The following is a 22,648-nucleotide window of genomic DNA, read 5'->3' as shown; positions in this document are numbered from 1 at the left end:
CGAAAGCATAAGCAAATTTTCCTTAGATTTGCTTAAAGCCTCGGCTGGGTTGGCCTTCAGTGCCTTCAGCATTTTTAGTTTTTTCGTTTCTGCTCATTTTTGGATCGCCATTCGCTAGATTCTTGAACAGTTTCGACATCATATTCATACACCTAAGACTCTCCAACAGTAATGATGCGTTTGTTGAGTGAAGCGTCTTCTGCTACGTTTTCAATTATCTCCTTTACGACCGCTACTCGAAGTCGTTTTTGCAAACGTTTTACATCTTTTGGTATAAATCTAGCGTCAATACGCTTCATTCTTAAAATATTAAACAGATTAGTATAAATAAGTAAATTAATTACTGAAATTGTGTGGTTTGTTTTTCTGAAATCATACAGATGGTTCATAAGTGACGACCGTATATTTGAAGACCTGAAAAAAAGTAACTAAAGAAAATTCAAATAATTTTATATACAGAATAATATTGGCTAAATTATCTGCGCACTGAAAACCAGCATAAAATAAATGCATTCTTATTGATATGGAGTTGAAATATGTGACAAAAACTTTTTTATTTAATGTAATTTTTTTTTAATGAAATACATTATGTATAAAAGGAGAAACTAAACTAGCGAAGGACTCGGATAACGCCTAGCAATCGAATTACTGCTCGTCGTTCTTAACTTCGGTATTTTGCTTCAACTTTGTGTACACATGTTTGTCTGTTTGCAGCTTCGCATTTGATTACTTTAAAACTCCAGTTCTTCCTGTCTTGCTCAACTGTCAATCCAACATACATACATCAAACGGGTCTATGAAATTCTACTAGGCAATACTGCAAGAAAAGTAAAAGTTCAGACAGCCAACTTCGCTGCACTGTGTTGAATCTTGGATTTTTGACCAAGGGTGTACAATATAGTAAGACTTAAGCATTTATTAAAAAATTTGAAGATTTATTAGGAGAGAATTGCTTTGAAATATTGATTAAATAGAATATTGTTGGTGTTCTTAGTAACACCAATCAGCTTAAACTGGAATATAACAGAAAGAACAAGAATAGAGAATGTAATGGAAAGGTCAAGCAGAAACCACACTCACAGGCATAGACCACTTAGTAGCAAAAAACCTTAAAAACATAATTACATTACAATACATTACAATAAATAACTGAGTTAGGATTTTGAAAAAAAACATAATCTTCTTCAGCCCAGCACGCGCACAATTCAGTGAAACTATATGGGCCACCTAACTATTTTGAAATTACTATCAAAATAATTCATTACATTCATTATCATATGCTTTGACAACTCTTCAATGAGGATCATCGTTCATATCTAATAAACAACGCTTAAAAAATAAAAAAAAATACTTCCTCAATCCCAAACAAAAAGTAGATATACTGCCACACTGGTATTAGAATCATAAATAGTAACATTTATCCTAAAAAAAACTAATAACATATATGCCTAACATGGAGCTTAATTGATCACAAGAACCTGAAACGAGCTTAATACTTTCAAAAAGAGAAAAGGAAGAGAGACGCACACATACTAGTATGGTAGAAAATATATGAGAATGAACGTAATATTTTTGAAAATGTTAGCTTTAGTTACAGCTAACAAAGTGAAAGACTACTAAATAATAATTATATCCGATTCGCCTCTCTTAGAGTGTAGCGAATCGAACAAACAACTATAAATGCAATAGACGGGCATACTTGTTTAAAAATTAGAGATAATCAGGTAAAAGAAGAAGACGACTATGACGTTCTTATAAAGAGTCCACATGCTCTCTTATATTGGATTCATTAGTAAAAATTTATTGTTCCTTTTACATGCAAAATTTTTCTAAAATAGCACAGCTTAATCAAACCGAGAAAGGCGAATCAAAGACAGCTATTACAACATTATCATAGACTTCTGTTGAACATTTCATAAACGTACTTTTCTGTAATGCTTTAAGCCCTTTACATAATTACTTTCACATATTTGCTACTTCAACCAGCTGCATTAGAATGCATGTAAACATGCTACGCGAAGAAGAAGAACCGGTTGAGGGAATACCCGCAGAAAGAATGCCACCTTAATATGGTATAAGTGCTTTTGTGTAATAAAAAATTCACTATCTTTAACCTTGACTAGACCACTTCGTACATGCAAGTGAAGTGCACTCATACAATCACAGGATACACACACACTTACGTTTGTATGTATTAGTGTTGCTTGTGTGGCATGTTGCTGTGTGTGAATTTTAATCGCGCCGTCTGCGCAACCACAACCATGGCATTGTATAATTCATCCTGTTTTTTTCTGCGTGCCTGCAAACTCACACACACACACAAAGCTTTGAGTGCTTACTTTGAGTTCTCATCAGCACAGCGGCACACTCCACTCCAGACCAGACAGGCCAACAGCCAGACACACACACATATTAATATGCATGTGTGTGTGTGTGCGTTTAGTCAGCAGCAGACACTGATGAGCTGGTTGCAGCGGTGGCACCAATTGGCATTGATATATGTGCGCCTACACACATACATACAAACAAATGAATCTTTACTGCGCGCTTCACACTTTGCGCCGCCTTGTCAATATTACACAGAAAAACAAATGATGCAGGCAATTGCATTGAGAGCGTGTGTATGTGTGTGTGTGTCGCATTCAAATTGAAAAATTCCATGGCAGCCGGGGAAAAAGTATATCAAATAAACAACAACAAAAAATGGAAACAAATAAATGCAACTGTTAACTGCCGCAAATGGAAAATGCCTCCAAAAGCGATAATAAAAAAAAAAACAGTCGTGATAGAAAAAGTAGCTGCAACTAAAGGCAAATTGTGAGCCGACAGTATAAATAAAAAACAACAAATTTCACCCAGACAACATGCATTGGGTTACTCGCTGCCTTGGAACGTGCCGGCACAACATCAACACACACACACACACTGGCGCACTTAGTGTAATTATTGTTGTGCAGCAGCTGTGGCCACTGTTGCAAATTTTTCTACAAGCAGCAACAAAAAAGCGAATTTGTATGCAGCAAAAGCATACATACAAACACATTTACGTAAACATTCACTTGCCGCGACGCCGCTCCCACCAACCCTACCAAAGTCTGTGGCTATGCAACGTGCGGCATTGCTGGTTATCCTGACCATAGCTGGTGCCATAAACGGTGAGGGCGGCTGTCGCTGATTTTTGCCTGTTACTGACGCCCACTTGAACTGTCTGCGCCACACGCGTTGAAGGTTATCACGACGAGATTGCTGTGTGGCAATTGCCGGCGCCGAGATTATTCGATCATGCACGATTATCCTTCTTATGCGGATGTTGATACACTATGCAACAAAATTTAACTTTTTTCAGTTGCAGCAAAATATTTTCCAATTGTTTTCGAAATATACTCTCAGCATTTTTGAATTTCGTTTCCATCGCGTCATATATCAATGCCAATTAGTGTCGAATTCGTTCGAATTTTTGAGACCATATTTCTCTAAAGTAAACCTTCAAACATTTTTCATTCTATTTCCAATAATAGCAATATAAATAAAAAAGAAGAAGAAAAAAGTTTAACTTCGACCGCACCGAAGCTATAATAACCTTAACAGGTGTATTTCTATAGGTAAATTTTCTCAAGCTCAGACTCAGCTGATCATTTATATATACTTTGTAGGATCTCCAACTTTTCCTTCTAGGTGCTACAAATTGGTATAAAAAAAATTAGAATTGGTGTGTACTTAGCTAGAAAAGCTAGTTCTATACTATAACAGATATGAAATAGACAAAAACACTGTTAGAAAAGTAATTTGTTCGTAGATAAAAACAATGCTGAAATTCACTTGAATTGCTACAGATTTGCGAGCAAATCATTGCAGGAAAAATATTTACACATATCCTTTACAATTAAAAAAAAAATATTCTTCACTAATTCTATTCACCAATTTTGTTTCATAGTGTAACAAGTTGAGTTAGCGAATTTTGAATTAATATAAAAAGTGTATGCTATAAAAACTTTTATACTTTTCGGATCTAGTCTATTTCATTATTAATTTTAATTAAAATTTTCTGTGGACATTTTCATATTAAGCAGACTTTTTAAATGTTTCTAAATCATAGTATTCGTGCGCTAGGTTTCTAGAGCGTGTACTTATTTTGAAACTATTACAAAAATTGTACGATATTTATAACTAAATGCCCTTCTTAATGACCTACAATTTCTCATACTCAAACAAATCAAGTAAAAAGCAATACAAAAGCAAAGTATTCTGGATAGCTTTTATTTAGTCACATTTTTAATTATGGGAAAAAGTTTGACTGGCTTACCCTTAATTTAGAAATATTTTCGAGTAGAGTTGCCACCGACCATCCAAATTTAAAATTCAGCCGTATATTATAAATTCGAACACACCATGCAGAATTCAAAAAACCTTTAAGAAAATATAAAAGATGTTTCGAACTTATTAATAGTTTGATCAAGTAACACACGATGTATTCTATACATAGATATTTATTTGTTGTGCTAGATGCAAGGTCAAGCAGAACAACAGCAACCCGGTCTACTGGCAATAAGAATATTAGATCTAGTAAAAATAAATAAATTATTTTTCCTATATTTGGCTTTAATATTTTGTATGTATCTTGCGTTATATAAATATGATTGGAATACGCTAGACGGTGTGAAAAACTAAGATGTCAAGTTTATGCAAACAATCTAGTGGACTCCTTTTTAGCGGACCTTATATTTTTGTTGTGTAATTTTCTACTGTATAGAGCTTCTTTCCGGGTTTTGGTAATTTTTCCATTTGATTCACAATGTTGCCAAATAGACTATACCAGAATTCAAACTACCAGCATTTAAACTATGCCGTTTTGAAGTAGTTTTGAACTTAAATATTTATAATTATTTATTTGCATACATTTAGGCGCTAGTTACAGTTTCTGGCTTGCATGAGGGTTTCTTTGAAAATGGATCGTTTTGTTATGATAAAACGACCTCGAATTACAAAGCACGTGATTAATAGGGTGGAGAGAAAAAAAAATTATTTTTGCTTAGCCTAAGGGTAAAATTTGTAGATTATAAAAATAGAAAATTTTGGACAAAAAAAAATTTTTTTACCATCTAGATGCGGCCCACTCAGTTTTAAAGTAAATTTTCGAGTTAAAATTTTTATAAAAAATTTTTGATAAGTGTTCTAGAAACTGTGGAGAGTAGTCTTTCTGGCCAATTAAAAGTTATCAACTTAAACAAATTTTTTCTGGCCATTATTGGAGTTTAAAAAAAAAGTCTCAAACGACAACATTCTTTCCTTAAGCGTTAAAATAAATTTTGAGTCAAAAACCGTCACATTCGATAATCTTTATATAAATGTAAAGCGCTTAAACCAAAAATAATTTTTTCCTGCCCAAAAAAAATTTTAACTTGAATTTTACTTTAAAACTGATGTTAACAAAATTTTTTTTTTGTCCCAAAATGTTCTTTTTTATAATCTACAGATTTATTCTCAGGCCAAGCTCCACCCTAGTGATTAACCTTTAAGCAAAGTATAGTAACATTTTTAAATAAATATAGAAGTTTTACCTACGAAAATACAGAAAATTTTTTTATTTATTTTTTACTTCGTATGGCAGCACAGCATAAGTGGATTTTTAAGAGAGCCATACTTTAGCTAATATCTCTTCAGACTGCTAACGATTTCCGTATACAAGCTGATTGAAAAGTTTGATACGTCTCTGCTCTCCAACTTATTTAGCTTTAGAATACACAAATTTCTTCATTTTACACTTCTTTTACTCATATACCGCAATAAAAATTTATTTTAAATCAAAAGAAAGCAAATTATTGCCATAAAACGAATTCTCTCATTAATAAACCATCACTTTTATTATTGCTGCTTCTTGCATTTTTACTGCAGCGATCAAGTGACTTTTGTTTACCTGCTCCGGCTCTCCCACACACTCAGGCACGCTCTCCATATGGTTTGTTTGCCTTCCAGCAACTTCCACAGCATAGCAAAACAAACTCTATTGGAATTTACTTGGTTTGTTGTTTTCTTGTAATTGCCACTGGAACTAATTGGAAATGAAACACTTCTTGAAGATCACTAAAAACACTGGACATTTTATGGCAGCAGCAAATTGTATTTGTTGAAGCGGTTCAGTGATCTGAGCGGTGTTAGTATAGAGAGACGTATGTGGTGTAGCGGATATTGGAGATTTCGTGCGGTTTACATATACTTAAATAAAAGTTGTATATATGTGCTCTCATACAAATATCTGTATGCATTTCTATTTGAAATAAAAATATATTTTTTCGCGATATTATTTTATATTTTAGTGAATTCTGATATTTCTTAAAGAAGTGTGCAGTATTTGAATTTGTGATATGGAAGAAATGATGAAAAGAAATTTAAAAACTTGAATTTACCGCTAAAAAGTGCGCAAATAAATTTTGCTTCATACTTTTAAATAAAAGAATTATGGTTTTTTATAAATTAATTAAAAAATCGTTACCTCATTAAAGTTGCATTAATTCCTTCCTATTTATTTATTATTTTATTTCTAAGAAGTATTGACCATATGAAATGTGTACCTATTTGTCTTGCGGAATTCACAAGAACTCTCCTTGTTTAGTAAAAGTTGCCAGAGAGGCGAAAAATAAAAGTTTAAATTTCTACTCGTCTTATGCGAAAAATCAATGAAATCGGTTTTCTAATTTGAAATATATAAAGAAAATTTGTTTTATTGAATAGTTTAGGGACGCATATAATATTAAAGTGATTTTAAAAACCTCTTTTCGCAAAAAAAGTCACTAAAGTTTGTGGTTTGCCAAATTATTGATTTTTTTTATATATATTTGTACACCTTATAAAATGAATTAATGACTTTACAAAAATATTTTTTTTATCTAACTGGCAACACCTCGCCTATAAATATAAACATAGGTAGTATTCGCTCTCCAATGGGCACTTCTTTGTATCCGCTCAAGCGCTCCCATTTTCTCGCCATCCATGTTGCTATATTTACGTACATGTATGTATTTACCTTATATACTCATGCTCATATACACATTTCCTTTGCGGTTAATTGTTGTGTAGGCATACGAATTGTCTGAAACCAGTTTTCCGCTGTGCTGTTATTTTTGTGCCTTTTCTTTATTCGTCTGTCATTGTGGTTTGCTCTTTGACTTTTTCCAATGAAATTCAAAATAAAGAAAATTTCAAAACAAACACAAATGCAATAAATATGTATACAAGCGCGTCGTATCAGCTTGGAATCTGTGGAGTGGTGTTCTTGAAAGACACCAAAAAGCAGAGAGGAAACAAATATTATTTGTGAAATGAATGCATACTTTGTGTTTATTGTAAATATATAAATGAACTCGTCGAAATCTGTAGAAATATCTCTTGCGTTAGTTATTTTAAATTATCGGTTTAAAAAATTTCCATTTTTTTAAACATGTTTTACTGTGCCTGGAATATTAAGAGTCCTGCAGAGTATTTTCTCAAGTTAATGAAATTTTGTATTTCTTATAACCCACAATAAGTCCAATGTTGAGAATATATGCCCTTTAGATTCGCTTATTTTATGGTGAGATCAAAAACTAAACCTACTTATTTGCAACATACTCCAATTGTTGTTGCAATGTGTTTTTTCATTCATATATCTCAATTAATTTCAATAAATAATGCATTATTTCCACAAGTGGTAACCAAATTTTCGTTTTTGAAAAACGAATGAAAGTTGAATATTTCTTTAGGTTAAATAAATATTTTTTTTCGCAATCCTAGGTTTGCCACCAGGACTAGATTTAGAAACGCTTTTTCGTGGAACCATATTTTTTTTTTTTTTTTTTTGTGACGCTTCTGAGTTCCATAGAAGTGTATGAGTTTCAACATTTGCGATTTCTCATCTTCTTCAAAGTTAATTCATTAAATAAGATCAATAATAAATTATCTTACGAGAGACTTTGTTCGATAAAAAACTGTCCGACACATCAAACAAGGCATTATTAATAGCTTAGTTTAATACCGAACAATAAATCTTAAAAAAAGGAAAAAAAAAGAAAGATTCGGATTTCAAAACAAATCTATAGATATTTGAATATAACTTCCTAATATGCCATACTTTGTAAGGGCGTGGTCTAACTATTTATCATATGATGCCTTCTCATAGAATCGAAACGAAGTTTTCAGTATTTTTAGCATATTAATCCGCTGAATGAGCGTTTGAAAAAATCACCGCATTAGCTTAGTGGGAAAATTGGTTCTATGGAAGGTTGGTTTCATTGTCTACCGCGGTCTCCAGCACTTGATGTTAGCCATACAGTTACTTCACACACTTATAGTAGCACATTTTTTTCACGTACATGAGAAAGCAAAAAAAAATAAGACTTATCAGTGTCTTCAATGGTGTGATTTTATACTTAAGGAATATCATCCGTTTAGTCAATCCGTTCATATATGTTGAGAACTCAACCAGCAATCAATATCTTACCTAGTCAAAATCGGTTGCAAAAGCTTATTTTTAATCCTTTATTTTTAGTTTTTCACTGACGTTAAGTAGTTTTCAAATAATTTTTATTTCCTACCTTGACATAATGCTTTTTCATAAGTATTCTGATTTTATTCACAATTATGTACTTTTCATGGAAAAGCTGTAGCAATTTTGTAATAGCTTCATAATAAATATACTCAAGCCATTTTCGATTAACCACTTACCAGCTCGTTATGTTTGAGTTCTGCGCTCTTTTCAACAGTTTCTATGTTAAAGCACATCGAAGTTATAGCGTCGAATTCAATATATTATAATATATGGTATAACATTAAAGCCATATTACCGTTATATGTTGAATCGCTAACTATTTATGCCAGTCTAAACATTTTATACCAGCTGTGTGTTCGATTCGTCCTTATCTAAAGTTAAAGGAAAGCTTATTAGTTCTAGCTGATATATTTATATAATTTACGTGCGAATAATTTTATCTTAGCTTTCTAATTACAATATCATTTTGTTCAGTAACAAGGGCAGAGATAAATTAGTATATACTTAAGCTATTTAAACCCCATTTGGATTTACGCACTTAAAAGTTGATTTTGTTTTCAAACACGCATACAAATAATTATATATAAGCGCATTTTTAACTTCATATACCTCACTTTTCCCCTACAAAAGAAATTCAAAATAACAAGTATGTACTTGTATGTACTTGTGGGCTTTTAATACCTTATAAATAAATATATCACCTTTAATGCATTCGCAATATAAATTCGCTGATGGACCATATTGAAAAGCACAAAAATAAAACAATAATGAAATATTTATTATCACTACACTGTTCAACGCGCCACCGTGTAAAAATTGTATAAACAAATAAATAACAAAAATAATAATGAAAAGCAATAGGAACAACAAAAAGCGACGCGCCATATAATAATGCAATAAATAATAATATCAATGAACGGCATTTATTCGTCTTAAATAGTAAACAAATAAATTTAATAACAATAATTCATTGGCAAAAAAGCCCATTTCAGGCAAAAGGCACGTACGCAACGCGCCGGCATTAAGGTAAAAAGGATCAAGCATAAATTTCAGATGCACACAAATACATGCACGTGCATACGTTCACCGCATGCGGGCAGTGAAAACATCATAAATAGTAATATTGTATAAATAACTGGAAAACAATGCGAGCTTAATGAAAAACAACAACAACAACGGCGTGTGAAATAAAAAATATTAAAAATATACATATTTACACATATGTATGTATGCATGTATGTGTAGAGAGAGTATAAATAAAAAGTAAATAAATATTACAAAAAACTATACATTCATTAACAGCAGAAAACACAGCAACAAAAAAATTTAAAAAACAACAACAACCAAAAGCGAAAAAAAGTATAATATAACAACAACAAAATAATTGGAAACAACAACAAAAGATATAAAAACAACAACCCCAACAACAACAAAATAAGTGGAAACAACAACCACAACAACAAAAGATATAAAAACAACAAAATATACAAAAACAATAACAACACAATATACAAAAACAACTACAACAAAATAATAATAATAAACGAGCGTAAAAAAGTTGTGGCGCGTACAATTCGCGTAACAACAACAACAAAGACAAAAAATGCCGCCCACACAAAATCCCAACACCACAATAATCCAATTGCGGCGACCAGCAAAACCAGCTAGAACAACAACAACAACAAAAATAAAATCATCAATGTTGTTTTTCTACAGTGCAGTTTTGTTGCTATTGCAGTGTGTGCCACACATATCCTGCGATTATGAGAATACATGGAATTTTTACTACGAACAGCCGTGCTGCAGCAACGAGGTCACGAATTATGCGAAACACAAGAGAGGTAAACAAAAAACACATACCAAATACACAGACATACGGACATTCAAATATTTGCTTGGTTTTTATGCGGTCTTAATTTTTTTTAGCTTTTACTTGTTTGATTTTTTTATTTTAATTTTTTTTTTTTTTGTGCTACAATCACATTTTCACATTTGAGTAATATTTTAAAAAGAGTTTAACGTGCAATTTCATTTTATTGTAATTTATTTGCGAAATTTCTTGTGACAAAAAGCACGACAAAAAAGTGTCAAGAGTTGTTGGCAATATTTTTCATTTTCCTCCACTTACTCGCTTTGAAACCAAAAAATTACAAGCATTAAATGAGTTAAACCGGTAAAGTGGCATAAAAGGCGTTTAAAACTGGTCAATTGAAAATTATCGTGTAAACTGTGCGATTATGCAAATAAATAATTTAAAGCTCAATAACTGGGGTAAGCGTTTTAAGAGCTCCCAGGGTGCTGTAATGAGCTGAAGCATATCATTTATATAATTGTTTGTTATATTGAGCATTTTATGAATGTCATTTGAGTAATGGTACAGTCCACCTTTGATTTTGATTGCAGTTAGACCTCCAGCATTCCAATAGCGAATTTTCTTTGAGCTCTTCTTTTGAATATTTGAATCCTAACCCATTGCCCACACTTTTTTGGACCTAGTTTTATAGATATTTTTGCAATAAATATAACAAAAAAATTTTGACTTTGTTTTACAGAGACATTATGCCATACAATGATGCCTTTGGGCACTGAGGGTTAAGCTTTTTGCAACTTCAGTTAAGTGCTAAATTAAGTAAAAACAAGAAAAAAACGTTAACTTCGGCTACATCGAAGCTATAATACCCTTCACAGGTGCATTTTATAGCATAAAAGGATATTAAAAAATCTTTATATTGATTCAGTCAGTTTGAATAGCAGCTGTCCGATCTGACTAATTTGTTTGTCAATAATTTCATAAAGAAAACTTTTCAAATAAAAAGTTCGCGTACATACAGAAAGTTTTCGGAAATTGTAAATAAAACGACAAATTTTTAATCTTCATCAATATATGCCACTCATATTTCCATTCCATCGAAACGTGCCTTGTAGGCGTTGTCCGGGATCGCTTTTAGTTAACTCTGCAAATTTTCTTTTACGGCCTCAATCGAAACAAAATGGGTTCCACGGGGTGGTAACTTTAGTTTGGGAACCAAAAAAAGTCGCATGGGGCCAAAACTAGTGAATACGGTGGTTGATCGATGGTCTTGAACTAGTTATTGGTCTTAAAGTCGTTCACAACTATGGTGGTCTTTTTGCAAAATCTCATGCCCAAATTATCGGTCAAAATCAAACGAGCTGCTTCACGGCCGACGTTTAGCTTACTATCTCTCTAATACACGCATGACCGTTTTCAAGCGCGACTTTCTCCACTTATATAGTGTTATCATCAGTGGAAGACGTCGAAGGGCGACCGAAACGAGGCATGTCTTCGACGGTTTCTCGACCAACCTTAAAGGCTTCGTACCAGTCATAGACTTGGGCTTTCGATAGATTAGATTCAATGTAAGCTTTTTCTAACATTTGCAAAGATTACGCACCCGAAATTTGGTTCGAAACACAAAATTTGATGCAAATTCTTTGTTCAATATTTTTTTCCATTCTAAAAATCGCAAAACACTACTGAGGTCGACTGATTTCAACAGCTGTTGCAAACAAAGGGGTTAACAGATCGTGCTCATTTTTGGCATAGTAATTAAGGACAGTACTACCAACTTAACTAAAAGAACAAGTGCTGACAAATATGCAGCGCAGGCAGTTTAAATAACAATTTCCGGAAACTTTCTGGTCACAAAATATATTTGTTGCTTCATTCGTTGATAGCACCGTCTGTAGAATTGAAAATTTTTCAAAAGTAGCAATGGGTATATTCTCTGGGTTTTAATGGCCGAAATTCATAGATAGATAGATCGTATTAAATCTCTAAAATTTCTTTAATAAGGACATATTTTCAAGAAAGAAGAATCAGACCAATATATGATCCAATAGTACGATGATGGACGTTCATTGGATTCATTGTCTTCGACGCACTAATAAATGGTTCCTATTCAGAGCCACCTTTCCGTATCAGTAGCAAAACATTGCTATAATCCAATTATTACTACAAACTATAAAGAATATGGAAATTACTCTTTTTCATAGAAAGTGTACTAGATTTTCAGCCTTTAAGAGGTTAGGGGTACACAGAGGCACGAAAACTTTAGAATTTTCAGTAATTTTTTTTGTTATTAAATCATGTTATTTCACAAAAGTAGTATTATGGCATTATTATGTTGTACAATGTTTTGACTTGAAGTCACGAAAATTTAATAAATGAAAATTTTAATTTCCAAAGTTATAGCTGTCTGTGTTGACTAAGTTTCATAAAAAAGTCCTTGCGGTGACAACCATAAGTCCTTAGAAGTTCATCTAAAATCAATCGGATGGAAAAAATTTGTTTTATAAGTAGATAATCCTGGGCCTGAACGAAGCTTTTTGTTATTAAATTTTAATTATTTAATTTTTATAAATTTTAATAATTATATATATATATTATATATTTTAATAATTATTTAATTTTTTAATTAATAAAATGGCAGCCTCAGAAAATTTTTTCTACATTTTTGGTAAAAAATCCACAGTTTATTGGTCTTAAAAAATCGAAATTTTTGAAAAAAAAAATCCTTCGATCATGCCCGAGTTTATTATGTATTCTTAAAGCTGTATAAATTTCATCAAAATCTACTGAGAGGTTTTGAGAAAACCGCATTTAAAGTTTCACACCAGCGCCTTGAAGTGCCCGAGCGCTCTTTATTTCGCGTCTCAACAACACTTAGCTATATGGAAATGTTACGAACTTTTAGTAATAAGAATTATTTTCCGGTACATGAGCAAAGTGAACAAATAACCTTCCTCTGTTTAGCGAAAAGAAATAAACTGTCAGAGTTATCAGTGACTCCAACATTGCCATTTAATGCTTATTAAGGAATATGGGCTTGTTAGCCTTCCCCCCATTTTGAGGGCCCTGTCTGCAATTAGTCGAAATTGCTTGCAAAAGATTATATTTAATTCAAATGTATGCATTAATTTTTCCCCTTGCATTAAGTAGTTTTCAAATATTTTTTATTTTCCACGCTAACTTATCGCTTTTCCACAAATATTATGATTTTACCCAGAATTGTATATTGTAATTTTAACATTTACTCAATACGACATCACCGCGATTATCCCTTAATACATATTTAATAATTTAATTGCAATATTTTGCATTCTTAATGCTGATGCCCTAGTGAAAAAATAAACTCTTCACTTTACAACCGACCTTACGTGTCACACCAATACATGCATAATCCGAGCGCTATCAGCGACGCAGCAGCATTTCGCTGGAACGGTATACAGCCAGATGGATAACCAATACCTTGACAACATAATCATGCGCACATAATGTGCGCTGCGCTAACAGTGACCTCGAGGTCAGCTACGGCAACAATACTGTTACTGCTACATTTGCCTCAACAGTCTCATCCCATTGTTCGGCTGCGCTGTTGCATTTCATTAGCATGTAATCACAGCACATTATGAGCAATTTAATTATGCATTGGAGGCTTAAATTTGCCGAGCACGCCCGCAGCTTAAAATTAAATACGCGTAGGTGTGTACACATTTGTGTGTGAATGTGTGTTCACATGTATCGCCCACATGTTTTTGCCAGTTACATAATTAAATTTGCATTTTTATTTCCATTACACTTTAATATATTTGCATATACAACAACAGTTAATATCAACGCAAATTTCACTTTATCAATTGACCAGCTGCACTTCAAGAATACACATGCAAACAAACATATTAATGTATGTGCGCATATGATCATCGATGCTTGTAGCGACAGCTGCGCATGCGCGTCATTGCCTTTCAAATTGAAAATTAAACCCAAAATAATCATAATGAATGACAGAAAATCGTTTAAGCCATCACTGACATTCAATTGATACGCAAAATAATGAAGTAATTATTTTAATTAATCGCAGTCAATTTGGAATTGATTGCAGTTTGATTTCAACAAAAAGAGATAAATAATACGACTGAAAATTAAAAGTTCGATGCATATTTGGAAAGTTGGTAAATGCCATATCTCAAAAACTGCACGCTGTTTCGAATGTTCAAAAATTTATGTCGAAATTTTTATATAATATATAGGCCAGGGTAGAAAATTTTTAAAAGCAAAAAAATCATGGTAAGATGAAACCCATTAGAAACTAAAGAATAAATTTAAAAAATTGATAGAAAATTAATTATGGGCGATCTGAGGTCGGTTAACTTAAAAGAAAGCTATTTGTGAGTTCATTTTATTATTTCCTAGAAGAGGCTGTTGTTTTCTTAGTTGTTTTTTTGAAAAATTATTCCAGAAACTATAAATTTTTATAAGTTGGTTAATTTTTAAATATATTAAACATTTTCTAAGAAGAATTTGATTATATAATTTATTTTATTATATTATTTTTATTGGTCATAGGTATATAATAACTCTGTACTTATATTCTAAAAAGTGAGTACAAGATATTTTACAGACTAATGCTTTTATGTGTTTTAATACCATACTGCTTCACCAAATAGTTGTAAATAAAATCTAAAATAATATAAAATAAATTATCCAAAAACATTTCGATATATTGCTAGTTCCGTGATTTCTTCATATACATACATATGTATATGTTATACCATAACTTTGTCTTGCATAGTGACAGCTCGAAAATATTATATATTTATCGCGCGTGTGTAAAATCACTTTCATTGACTCTGTTTACCTTGAGTGGCATCAGTTTGATTCAGATGATGTCTAAAAATTTGGTAGCAGTATAACATATAGCATTGTAATATTTACGACTTTCTTTCTTATTCGTAACAAATTTTTATGTTTGATCTTTTTATCATCATCTAATGTAAGTCTATAGGCATTTTTGAACCGTACCTTTAGTCTTTGTTGATCCGGACGCAATATTTTTAAGCATTGAAAAATTCTTACTCGGTGTTAACCAATTTATTAAATTTCACTTTATTAACTATCCTCAGAAAGAAATAGGACAAGCTGTTTCTTTCAAATATAAGCAATTTTATTGTACCTCTGTACCTATCACCTATCAGTGTGTAGTAATTTTTCAAGTACATTTTCCTTTCCGTTACCAATATATACAGCGTAAATATGACCCAAACCATACCCTAAATAAGATATTTGTACCAATTTGACTCTAGCGCCATCTATCGTAATAACCTTTTATTAATTTTTCGGTTGTATTAAGTGAGATGCTCGATGTAAACTAAAAGTTTGAACAATTTTTCTAAACTCCCTAAAATTTATTAATTCAATACTCTCAGGAGTGAGAGCATAGCTTAGAGCATTTAACGCTCTCTTTTCGATAATATTATTATCCAAAGACTTTAAAACGTCTTTTGAGAAATTGATTTAGATGATTGATTGATTACTTACGATGTAATTTCCAATATGAAAGGGAAATCATATCTTCTCTAATATTTAATGGAATTCTAAGCATACTTAGATTTTCCGTTTTAGACAATAACATAGGACAAGAATCTGTTGATAATATAATATTTTCAAGACATAAAGATGGGCAGATTTTTCAATAGTGGACTAAATGTCATTGATTCGCATATCATCCGAAATAATAAACTTACTTTTCCTAATAATACCCTGAACAGGGTATTTTAAGTTTGCCATGGAATTCGTAACTTCCAGAAATGAACATCGACCCTATAAAAAATATACATATATATAAATGATTAGCTAGACAAGCTGACTCGATTTAGCCATGTCCGTCTGTACATCTGACTGTCTGTATATATGCGAACTAGTCCTCGAACATTCCTCCCCAAAAAGATGATTGTGTTTTCTTCGGGTTAGTGTTCTTAGGTGCTCTGAGAGTGGAAAAGAAGTAAAACCTCCAGTGTATTAGTAAATTAATTTCTTTAAATACCATGAGATCAACTCAGAAACCGTCATTAAGCAAATGAAATAACTGTATCTGCATATTTTGTTCAGAAGAAGGGAGTAGAAAAGAGATTTTAAATCAAAGCATAGCCCTACCTATAAGCTATGTTAAATATGCTTTTGACCACACCAGACGCACAAGGGGATATTATTGTCAACAGGTATGAATTTCAGGTATTTCTCGAAGTGTGGTGAAAAAAAGACAATTCATATTTTTACTAATTATTTCTTTGTTAGTTACTTTTTAAAATTACAAGAATAGAGAAAAAAATCAAAAAATTAATAAAAGAAAAATTTCTAAAACTACCAGCTGATGTATTGGGGGGGTCTCTAAAAATTAACAAGTGACCATACCAACGATTTCAACCCTTCTAGTACTCTGAAACCAAATAACAAAAGAAAATTTTTAATCTAGAATAATGTCGCAAGTCCCTTCAAAATATAATCATCTTGTTGATACACCACTTATTTATAAACTTTTTTTTAATCTATTTTTAACTTTATGGGACCGGACATTCTCCCAAATTTGTTTGTTTTAAATGTCACCATAAACATTATTTTCAATAAAATTGACAAAAATATTGTTCATAATATAATCTTCGGTATTATAAATTGTGGCTTATGCGTAAGTTATTTATTACTTAGCCCTTTAACGCTAATGCCTTTGAGTCCACATTTATAAGTATGACTATATGTAGTTTCACTGTTAAAGTGTACCGCATAACGCGGAATTCATTCTTACCCTATCGAAGTGGTTCAGCTAAGGCAGGAATGGCTCGCATACCAAATTTATTTTTAAAAGCCTGAAACGCACTCGCTTCCTTGCTACCACTAATATATACTTATACATATATGTAAATGTACTTTATTATATTATATATATGCGTATATACTCGAAAAATATTTCTAATAACTAATATTTAATGCTTGAAGCAATATGTCCAACTTATTTACGACTTCATAAAAATTTTGCAACGAAACAATAAAATTTTCAAGGTATTATTATTACTCATTGCTCAAGATGTTGGCATACACACACATACACAAATGCATAAATTTACAAGTCAATATTTCTGTGTGAAGTGATTCCAGTCGCGGCTGTCCGCTAATGAGCTGCAAACACATGGTCCAAAACCACGCTCGTTCCCATATGCTGCCACCGCGGCAAAGAACTGGTTGTATTTTTTTTTTTTATAGAAGAAAGGCGTTTCGTGCGTATTTATGTTACCCCTTATATTGATATGTTAGATTATGTATGTGTATGTATATATATTTTAGTATCAGCCAACCAATCAAGCCACCTCAGTTTCACCGCAATATTGAGTCATTAAACATTTCAATGAGCTGACCACAAAATACTTTATAGGCAACACGAAAGTCGATAAAAAGCAAGAGGCAAAAAGGTTGAAAAATGTGGCAGTTAAAAGAAGTAAAAAATATGACGATTAATCAAAATTTAGCATGGCGCTGTTAAGCTTTGAAAAAAAGAATGATATGAGCATAAAAATTAATTTAATTTTTTATACACTCAATAATTGCCAAGCAAGTTTTGTGCGGCATCAGCAAACGAAGTGAAGGCAAATAAGCATTTCCAAGTAAATAAATATCTTAGCGAAAGCAGTGTTGCCAACTAAAAACACAAACAAGCTCCTTGAAAATTTTTGAAATTGCTTAATTTTTAACCAGAAAGCTCAATTGCAGCTACAAAGCTTTTAATCGTCAGCCATAAAGGAATTTTTTTATTTTTAAACCATTTCAAAAAACTGTCGTAAAAGTCTACATAGCAAATTTTATTTTATTTCAAATTCTTTTTCGACCGAATTCCTGCAGTATTTGGCACTACACTTGCGAAAGTTTCACGCCCTGCTAACCAAAGCTGTCTTTAAACATTCTTCGGCATGACAACTGCAAGCTTGAACCTTAACGCTTCGTGTCGGCATGCCACAGTGCTCTTCAAAGTGTCTATACGAGTACACTCGTAGTACTTCCTTATATGCTGATTTTTGTTGCACTGCCACTTAAAGTGTACTTATATGTATTCGCGTGTATGTGTTGGTGTATACATTTGGCTGCAAGTGTTGTCCTGAATAATTTATGATTTCGCAGTCTGCTGCAGTTTTCAGTTTTAAAGTTTCCATTTGGCATCGCATATATTATTTTTATTCGATCAGCGGTATGCAGACGCAAGCAACATTGCGCTGTGCATAGTTTTATGGTGATAAGATGGATTTGGTCCTTTTTTTATTTGGAGATACTATGCATGTAAACATTCCGAGGAACTATGTGCATACCACACTCAAACTTAGACTTATTTGTGTAGTTGCATGTAATAAATGCTTCTATTCAGGCGGAACAGTGTAACGAAAGCGTGATACATGCTCTCAAAAAAATTTTTTTCGTATAAAAACAAATTTCATATTAAAAGAATATAGACGAGATCGACTATGATATATTTTTTTTGAAAAAAATATTTCTCAGCTGTCATACAAACTGACCGAACAAAATTAAGTTCATTAATTTGATTTAAGTATTTGCGAACGATAGTTCGGTGCAACCGAAATTAAGGTTTTTTCTAATTTTTGCGAATTCGGATACCCTTTTATAAAGTACAGCTCTACTAGATTGGAAGAGATGTAGTTTAATGAGACCATTACACTACTGAACAAGTATTTTCATATATTTTTATTATTAAAATTTTCCAGTTCCATATAACTGGAATGTTACCTAACAACCCTTTTATTTTAAGTGTCAACAGAGGACGCAAATTAGATATCGGTTTCCGGTTATCGGTTTTTGTCAAGTTCTAACTTTCTTACCACAAAAAGTTTGGTTACCAATTGGGTTAAATTCGTCAAGAAATAGCCTTATGACATTAAGTAAGGAATACGAGATTTTTTTGATAAAAGTACCCTAATTTATTTGGGGAATGAAAATGAGACGCACGCAAACGCATTCGAAAAGCTTCTCCAGATATCTAAGATATTTAGTTTAGAAATCCATAATTTTTACACTGCTCTTTTCCGAGAATAACACACTACACCTCCACTTAGAAATTCCTTTTGCCACAGTAAGCGTGCCAAAGTCTTCAAAGGATATGTCAGCAATATATACTTGCCTGTACATATGCATTTCGAGCTTTGTGGCACATGCAACATGCAACCGCTGTTGTTGCATCACTATTATTGTTGCTGATGCTGTGGACGTACTTGCCGCTGTTTGTGGCTGCTGCAGCAGTGTTGCTTTGGCATTTTCGCTGCATGTATTGTGAACCACATTCAAGAATGTTATGTTAGGGCTGCTCTCGTCGACATCCTTGTAGTGTCTTAAATTACGCAAGAGTTGTACTCGGGTGGGTTGCTACCGCTTGTTCATGTCCAGTTTGCGTGTTTTACGACTGCACGTTCAAGTATGCTTTGCGGCATTTGAATCGTCAAAATGCCTTGAAACGCATGCATGATAATATTGTTGCAACTATCTGGTAGTCTATGGTTATGTAGCGGTTATTGTGGCAGCAGTTGAAACACTTACGCCCTAGAGACAATTGTCTCAGATATATTATTTTAGCAGCGCAAAAACACTATTTCGACATGTTTATTTTCGTGTATGCTTCGGTTCTACTAAAAATATATTTTTTTCTTTTACCTTTTTATTTTTTGCTCTTTATTTATTTTCCTTTTGCCCAAGATCGTAAGCATGCAATTTTTGCATCATCAAAAGCCTTAAGTTCTACAATGACTAAAACAACAACAACAATAAAATTTTAACATGCCGCCTTTTCTGCACAAAAAAAAATAAGCAATACGAACAAACAACAACAAATTGACAACACAACAACATTCTGTTGGTGATAAACTTCGCCTTTTATGCGCCTTAGAAAAAGCGAAAAACTTAAGAAAAAAAAAAAAAAACACGAAACGTATAAGATTCAAAGTATTGCCTACTCTACTGCAATATCCTGTTGAGGCGCTCACCGAAACGTGATGCGATTAGAAAAGCGCTTAAGTTGTTAGCGCGCCATTTGCTCGAAGCAACAAACACGTTCACCTGACCTGTGTACACTATGCGCACATGTCTCGGATAAATATGGATCTTCTTGTATTTACGACAAATTGTACATTGACACATACACATACACACAGACTCGTGCGCACGTACTGTAGTTGTATGTCAATCTTTCAGCTATAAAGTCGCATAGCTGATGTTCTTCGTACGTCGAGCTCAGACAGGCGTACTACTTTGGTCTTCATAACATCAATATTTCATGAGCTGTGCATTTAGTACTTTGGTCAGTCAAAAGTGTATTGCTTGTGCACAATAACAACAATGAAAGATGGTGCACTTTTAACATACATGCATACATATATATGCATATACAATATATCCCGTTGATTCTTTGACTGAAGTTTAATGCTCAAGAATAAAATACGGCTGCTCGTGCTAGAAGAAAACCGATTAGGGTAGCAAAGATGTAGTGCCTTTAAGCTAGCGGTAACTTAGTTCAAAGAAACAGGTTGAATAAATCGGCATAAAGATTAAAAAGGAGATCAGGTTGATGTATAATAGATAGAGTAATTCCTGAGCGTAAAAGCTATGGACACTAGAGTGTACCGCTTGAAGGCCGAACAATCCAGAGATATATTGAACAAGAAAAAACGCTAACTTCGTCTGCACCAAAGCTATAATACCCTTCACAGTTGCACAGGGTATGAAAAGTTTTTTATCTCGATATTGATCGGTCAGTTTGTATGGCAGCTATATGTCACAGTAATCTGATCTGAACAATATTTTCGAAGATAGAGTTGTTGTCTTGAATAATAATCCAGGCCGACTTTCGTGCAGATATAGCCTCAAATGGAAAAGTTTTCCATACAAGAACTCGATTTTGGTCGATCAGTTTGTATTGCAGTTTATGCTATAATAATCCGATCTGAAAAATTTATTTGGAGATTATTTTATTGTTTTGTGCATTAGCTGTTTCTTAGGTAGAAAAAGACATGTGTAAACCTTTCAGATCGATATCTCAAAAACTGAGAGACTAGTTCGCATATATAGTATATGAACAGACGGACGTCTGTATTTTATAGGGTCTCCGATGTTTGCTTCGTGTTACAAAGTTATTGGCAAACTTAATGTGGCCTAAAGTTCAAGCCTCGAACACGATACGCAAAGATTTCTTCATGAAAATATATATTTAAATCTTATGATACTTTAATCTGTGCTCTGGATATTTTTCATATTACCCCGTTATATACTATCATTTATGACATTTTCAAACGATTTAAATTAGGTAACCCAATTTTATTATATTTAATAATTTTGTTCCCTGCCAAGTGTCTTTGGCATGTTGTCTGTCAGTTCTAAAAACTCTTAAATTAAGTGTTGTTTCTTCATTCATAGTTCTTAGTTCTATGAGGCTGATGTCCTTTGTGAATTTTGACATTTTAGTTATCAGAGACCTGGAACTAAACTTATTTATTTAAGTGTAGACACTGATTGTGTTGGTAATCATAAAAGTTGGGGCTACCAACGACTTTAGAGAAGTTAAACTAACTTTTTTTTTTGGTACTTAAAACGAATGAGGCTTTATCAGTACTCAACACTTTTGTCCGCAAAAAGCTGGCCAATTATAGAAGAAGCGGCTAAATACTTTTCTAATCGCAAAATAATAATAAGAGCTAAAAATGTCGACACTTGTCAATGCTACTTTGTTATTAACTTTATTTAAGAGTTTGACTCCAACATTAATCATTACTCTTCCATTTTCTTCAGCTGTTTCTTTCACGAACATAATGTGGGTCATATTTCAAAACGAAAGAATTCTTAGCGATTTCCCTTTACAAAATTATAGAGAACGTTAATAGCATAAAATTTCTAAAACGATTCATCTGCTGACCCTGCTCATTTATAAATATGGTATGTACATACAAACGAGTCCACATGTTCATTTGTTTGTAGTTGCAAAATCGAAATTCCTAGAACACTCAAACAGACTGTGAACACTCGAAAAAGCACTATTGAAATATAAACATAATAATTAAGTAGCAAAGATTGTGGACTGTGAGTATATAAATGAAGTAGAAGAAGTAACCATTTCACAGCATGCTTCAATATGCTCTCGAGCTGCTCATTATCTGCAATACGATCGTCATCTCTTATTTATGTATGTAGTCATATGCACATTAAAATGGGCAGTAAATCATTTTATCGCCGCACGTCAGCGATACATCAATTGACAGACAATAAATAACCGAAAAGGCAAGAAATTTGTG

At 32.7% G+C, this 22,648-nt stretch overlaps 1 protein-coding gene across 9 annotated transcripts in view; it reads left to right on the top strand.

The window, feature by feature from the left end:
* Positions 1-22,648, top strand: part of LOC106620341 (semaphorin-2A) — a 152,339-nt gene that overhangs the window by 45,124 nt on the left and 84,567 nt on the right. Inside the window, exons 1-3 of one of the 9 annotated variants that reach the window (XM_036363448.2) lie at positions 6,158-6,224; positions 9,504-9,547; positions 9,824-10,362. The exons of 1 other annotated variant lie outside the window; for it this stretch is intronic. In XM_036363448.2, coding sequence (XP_036219341.2) covers positions 10,125-10,362 — 238 coding nt within the window. In that variant the 5' untranslated portion in view covers positions 6,158-6,224; positions 9,504-9,547; positions 9,824-10,124. Of the gene's footprint in view, positions 1-6,143; positions 6,256-9,503; positions 10,363-22,648 lie in introns of those variants that run through there. 7 more of the 9 variants (XM_036363443.2, XM_070107761.1, XM_036363447.2 and 4 more) reach the window with 7 other exon arrangements.

The sequence above is a fragment of the Bactrocera oleae genome, chromosome 4 (assembly GCF_042242935.1).
Source record: "Bactrocera oleae isolate idBacOlea1 chromosome 4, idBacOlea1, whole genome shotgun sequence".
In the NCBI taxonomy this organism is placed as follows: domain Eukaryota; kingdom Metazoa; phylum Arthropoda; class Insecta; order Diptera; family Tephritidae; genus Bactrocera; species Bactrocera oleae.
This window is presented reverse-complemented; position numbering and strand designations above follow the sequence as displayed.